The following is a 6,000-nucleotide window of genomic DNA, read 5'->3' as shown; positions in this document are numbered from 1 at the left end:
TCTACTCTCACAACGTGACAATCGGTCCGTGAACACACTTGTAGAAACACATAATGCAGTATGGTCTTAGATGTTATGGCATTATGTAAAGAAAAATAAGAACCTTCTTGGAAAGAAGGTAGTGGCTAGCTCTTTAAAGTCTTCATTATTGTATGCGCCGTCTGTTGTATGTTAATGCAGTAACAATCATTCCCAAGTACAAAGTCACGTGATGTGGCGTTGTCGCCATGATTTTGTGTCGTCAGCAGGAAGTTTCGCGGGACTAGGTTTTCCAATTTTTGGGACCTAATATTACAAAAATTGCCGTTCTGTATATACTGTAGCATTTACACAACTTAAACCTGACCACTTGCAAAATTCCGTCCGACCACAATGTGGAAAATTAGAGAAATTACAGATAAAGTGTAAGTAAGTTTTAAACCCTTCTTCAGGATATTTGAAATTTCTCATACATCTGCTAATCCTGAATATGACCTAGTTTGGTATATGATTACTACGGCCAATTTAAAAACCACTCTGTTTCAGCCGAAGTTATCTCTGAAATTAATGTTAATGGAAGCTGTCGGACCATTTTTTTTTTTAACATTGAATATGCTTCAGGTGGTGCGTTTGAAGAATTATGGCAACGTGTACCGGATCGTTTACGTACAGAGTTTAAAGTGTAATTGTCAGAATAGTTATACGTATGGGTATGTGCTCACGCAACGCTGTTTTGTCAGATTTTATGGTGTTCTGAGTTGGTTGTTAACACAATTAATGTGATACAGTGCCGAGTACATGTCAAGGCAATTTTAATTGCCCACCTCATTTGACTAGGGTTGTCATGCAACTGCAAAGGAGACCACACTAAAGGGATTTTAAATAAATTGTTTGGTATTTTACAATCCTCAATCGTATATAAATTTCCTTTGCATCGTTCCACTATTAGTGAATATATTGGTATATACAATTCATGAAGCTGTGTTGTGTTGAGATTGTTACTGTTACCAATATCATACAGATGCATACATCCTGCAGTTATTATTTGTCATATGTGAGGATGTTTACTACCCTTTACTGCTCCAGCAGCTGGTGAGCAGCTGGAGCAGTAAATGATTTCTGGACCCCTCAAGATATGGATCCTGTGAAGTTAGGAGTTATAATGCAGAATTTGTTGTACAATTTGGATAATATGTTAGTTTTTTTTTTTTTTTTTTTTTCTCTAGAATAGTGACTTTAACATAAGATCACCTGAATGATTATGAAGTGTAATCTATTGAAAGAAATTTGACTGAAACTTTAGTTTTTGGCAAAATTTTTGAGCAGTTAGTGTAAACAAAAGATTATAGAGGAGTTGCATAAATTACATTTTACTGGTCATTCATTTTTGATTTTACTATGTTGTTCAGTTTATATTAGTATATAAATAGATATAGCAATATGTTGATCCCTTGTTTATTATAAGAATTTTAACAAACCTGCTGTGTAATATCTTTTACTCCTTGTTATTATTTTAATAAATATAAAAACGCTTTTAAATACAAATTGCTAGTTTTTTATGTGCTGACAATTTCATTCATATGATTTCATTCATTCCCTTTCATTCTCTGACATAAACTATGAGTTTGGTATTCTGTATGGAACATGGACCCCATTTCTTATATCACCATTGTGAGTAATGTGAAATTTAATATTGTGTTCAGTAAATAAAGTGGATTGCTTCAGGGTACATCCTGTGGAAGGGTCTTAGTGTTTAATGTTTATTTGTAAATAGTTTTATGTATGGGGTGCCATCTTGATATCTGGCCTCATAAAATAATACTCATGTATATATACACATAAAGCCCAGTTATTTGGCATCTGAGGTCAATTTTGTGTGTGTGGGGATTGCTTTTTAAGTGAGCATTACTTGTATCAGTGCCTACACTATACACTGAATGCAGTAATGTTAAGTTAAATTTCTTAGTCACACCAGTGTATACACTGTGCCTTATTTCCTTTGGCTTAATTTTTAAAATAACCCTTATTACTGATTGCACTTTTATATCACAAATTTTTGAAAAATAAAGACCATACTCCTACATAATTACAGATGACTTTCACTTTTTTCTATTTTACAAATATCCTGTTTTTATTTTAAGATTAACACAACTGAAGTCTTTGCACAACAGTCACCATTAAAGTATTGGTTACTTCAGCAAGTGTATATCATCTTAATCATAATCTGCCTGGCTGTTATGGTGTCCAGAAAAGATCGAAAGGTGTGTAAAAACATACACATTTTAAATGCACTCTATTATGATGATATAAATTTGCTCAAGTAACCAGTACTTTAATGATGACTGTTGTGTGAAAGACAGACCTTTGGTGTCTGTGGTCATTTTTGATTACCAAAATAAAATATGCATGTAAATACAGTATTTTCCAACTTTTTAAAAATGCCTTTCTAGTTTATTTTTTAAATAAATTGTTGCCTTGTTAAACATTATTAGTATTAGTAGAGGCATAAGATGCAAGAAAGCAAGCTTATGCAGCATCAGCCAAAAAAAAAAAAAAAAAAAAGCTCCGATTTCACTCTTCCATTCGTTCCAAATACCTGTCCAGCTCAGCCTTAAATTTACTTAGGCTATTAACTTCCACAACAAAAGATGGAAGTCTGTTCCACCAATCAACTACCCACTGGCTAAAGGCAAACTTCTGCACATCTATCCTACAACTGTCTTTCCTTGAATTTAAGCCCTCTCAGGTGATTATTCTGAGCAAGAGAAAGAATCCCATCAGCATTGAGCATGCTCAAACTATTCAAGGCTTTATACACCTCAATCAGATCATCTCGCAGGTGCCTAGTCTCCAAACACTGTGATCTGCAGAACTTTTTTTTTTTTTTTTTGTAAGAGCAACCCTTTTGTTCCATTCTCTAATCTTGTTGCCCTTCTCTGTACTCGTTCGAACAGCTCTACATCCTTCTTAAAATGAGGCATCCAGACCTGTATACAGTACTCAAGGTGTGGCTTAACCATTGTCTTATACAAGGGGATAATCACCTCCTTATCCCTGCTAGAAAAATTCCTGTATATCATTGACAAGACACCATGCGCTACTCTTGCAGACTGTCTGCACTACTCACAAAACTTCATATCTGCCTGCACAATTACCCCCAGGTCCTTTTCATTCGCTACAACTGTCAGTGTAGTACCACAGAGTTGATACGTTGCTCTGGGGTTGCTGTTTCCCATGTGTAGTACTTTACATTTGTCAATGTTAAACTTCATTTGCCACCTCTCAGCCCATCTGCTCAACTTTTCTAGATCCTGTTGCAGCAGCGTTCTGTCATCAGTGTCATTAACAACCCTGCCAACCTTCATATTGTCTGCAAACTTCTATATTAAGCCTGTATACCATCATCAATATCATTTATAAATACAGAAAACGACAATGGATCCAACACTGAACCCTGAGGGACTCCACTAATAACATTAGTCCATGGAAAGCAGTGTCCATTGATTACCACTCTGTCTTCTCCCACTTAACCATCCCTTTATCCATAGCAGCAATTTGCCTCCAATGCCGCACTGCTCCAATTTGTGCAGCAGTCTTCAATGTGCAACAGTATCAAAAGCCTTTCTAAGATCCAAATATATGATATCAAAGTTATTCCCTGCATCCAGTTGCTTTGTGACCACATCATAGTATCCAATCAAATTGGTCAGACAAGACTTCCCTTAACAAAACCATGCTGTGTCCTAGTTATAACTGAAGTCTTGTCTAGATGATCCTCCTGAAGTCTTGTCTAGTGCTTTGATCCTCCTTTGTGAATTGGGGTTACATTTGCACATCTCCAGTCCATGGGTACCTCCCCTGAGTCCAAGGAAGCTCTCATAATTATGGCTAAGCGTTTGCTTACTTCCTTTGCTGTCTCCTTTAATATAATTGGATAGATTCCATCCACCCCATGTGCCTTACTTATGTTTATATTCAACAATTTTTCCTTCACTTTACTCTCCTCTCAGTTATTACAAGATTATCTAGCTTACTGCCAGAGTTTAATACACCTCTGGCATTCCCCTCCCTGAACAACACCTCATGTGTGGATGCAGATGTAGTGAATGTAGATAACTCCTCATGTGTGAATGTAGATTGCCTTGGATTTGTCCAAAATTTGGAACACAGTGACAAACTTTCTTGCTGCGGGGCAAGTGTTGTCTCTAACTTTTTTTTGCTGATGTAGTTTTTGGATGTGCAAATTAATATTTGTCACAAACTCTACACTTAGTTGTTCTTCTGAGAAGCTGAGTGGGGAGGGTGTTGGTATAGAAAATTTCTGAAAACATTTGTTTCAGATGGTTGGTCATTTGTGAGGGCCCTGGGTGTCACGCGTTCTGTGACCAAGCAATTTCTGTGTGTTCCAAAAAGCGTTATATCCAAAGAGCTTTTGAACAAATTATATTTCGTTCCAACTATCGTTTTCTTTATTTATAAATTACTGTAGCAGTTTTGCACTACAAGAAGTAGGCAGAGGCTCAGAAAGAAAGGCCACCTTTCTGTTTCTTATTTCTAACTACACATAAATAACTCAGCCGCTTGGTCACCTAGTAGCAATGCTCCTGCCTCCCCGTGGCAGGGCTGGAAACCTGGGTGGTAAAGAAAACCCCAGGGCCAAAAGGAGCAAAACATGGAATGTGACAACTTTCCACCGATTAAGACTGCAAATCTGAATCATATGGATTTGCATCAACTTGATAGTGACTCCTCCAATCCAAAGAGACTGAGAACAGATGCTCGTCGAATTGAGCACCAAGTTTTCTGATTATATATTCACTAACAAATCAGCCCTTAGGCAATCTATCATTCAAAAATGTATTGAAAACGTAGCTGGTTCCCCAAAAATTCTGAGATGACTAAAATCTGGCGCCCTGTTGTAGAGAACACCAACTCTAAACACTGTTTCTCTACTCAAATTCAACTCATTTGGTGAAGTTCTAGTTAGTGTGTCCCCACATGACACACTTAATACATCCAAAGGCATAATTTCAGAATGGGACCTAATGAATGTCTCAGAGGAAGAAATTGTTCAGGAACTGCAGGATCAGAAAGTCACACAGGCCAAAAGAATTATGATGAAAAAAAGATGGCAAGCTAATTCCGACTCGGAGCATCATACTAACATTCAGCTCACCCAACCTACCTTCATCAGTGAAAGCAAGGTATTTTACATTGTCGCATTCGCCCATATATTCCGAACCCAATAAGATGTTATGAGTGTCAGAAATAAACCTATAAAAAATAAAAACTGGCTAAGAACTTGGAATGAAGAATTGAAACAAACAATCAATGAGAAAAAAAAGACCTATAAACTGTTCTTACAAACTAAAGACCTACATCTACACATAAAATATAAAAGGCTTAGAGCAGAAGTCAGAAAACTTACCAGAAAAATCCGACGAGATGACTGGGATAAATTTGTTAAATCTTTAGAACTTGATATCATGGGCCCACAGAGAAGAGGTTTTAAAATTTTTAAGAAATTACAACTAGACACAAATGATCAAATAAAAACCAACTCCATCTCCCAAGCGGCGCCTCCGTAGCCAGGTGGGCAGGAGCAGCAGTGCGTAGCACACGCTTCTTAATTAGACCGGGGTTCGAGCCCGTGACCACCAAATACAGAGGATGCGGAAAGGTCAGGGAATGACCACCCCATAATCCCGGAGCAATATGGCCTTAGTTGCTAATGCTCCTAAAAACCAAACAAAAAAAAAAAAAAACAACAAACAAAAATCTCCCAAGCAGAATGGAAGCAACACTGTTCCAAACTATGGTATAACCCAGGCACTAGGGAATTGGAAGATGAATCTGTGGTTACCAAAGATGAAGAAAATATAACAATGGAAGAACTAGAGGTAATATTACAAAAATCAAAAAAGCCCAGGCATAGACAATTTGAATGTAGAACTATTTAAATATGGGGGTACCTTACTAAAAAATGCACTACTAAAATTATTTAACATCATATGGCATAAG

The 6,000-nt window shown here is 36.9% G+C and overlaps 1 protein-coding gene across 4 annotated transcripts in view; it reads left to right on the top strand.

Moving 5' to 3' along the window:
* The first annotated feature begins 226 nt into the window (after positions 1 to 226).
* The window catches only part of LOC150085792 (clathrin interactor 1-like), a 379,846-nt gene continuing 374,072 nt past the window's right edge, over positions 227 to 6,000 (top strand). For 3 of the 4 annotated variants that reach the window (XM_090374252.1, XM_090374251.1, XM_090374254.1), the window contains exon 1: positions 227 to 404. In XM_090374252.1, coding sequence (XP_090230378.1) covers positions 373 to 404 — 32 coding nt within the window. In that variant the 5' untranslated portion in view covers positions 227 to 372. Of the gene's footprint in view, positions 409 to 6,000 lie in introns of all 4 variants that reach the window. The other variant, XM_090374253.1, reaches the window with a different exon arrangement.

Source organism: Mastigoproctus giganteus, chromosome 5, assembly GCF_048544385.1.
Source record: "Mastigoproctus giganteus isolate SK-2022 chromosome 5, ASM4854438v1, whole genome shotgun sequence".
NCBI classification, from domain to species: domain Eukaryota; kingdom Metazoa; phylum Arthropoda; class Arachnida; order Uropygi; family Thelyphonidae; genus Mastigoproctus; species Mastigoproctus giganteus.
Note: the sequence above shows the minus strand (reverse complement) of the source record. Positions and strands in the feature narration are given on the sequence as shown.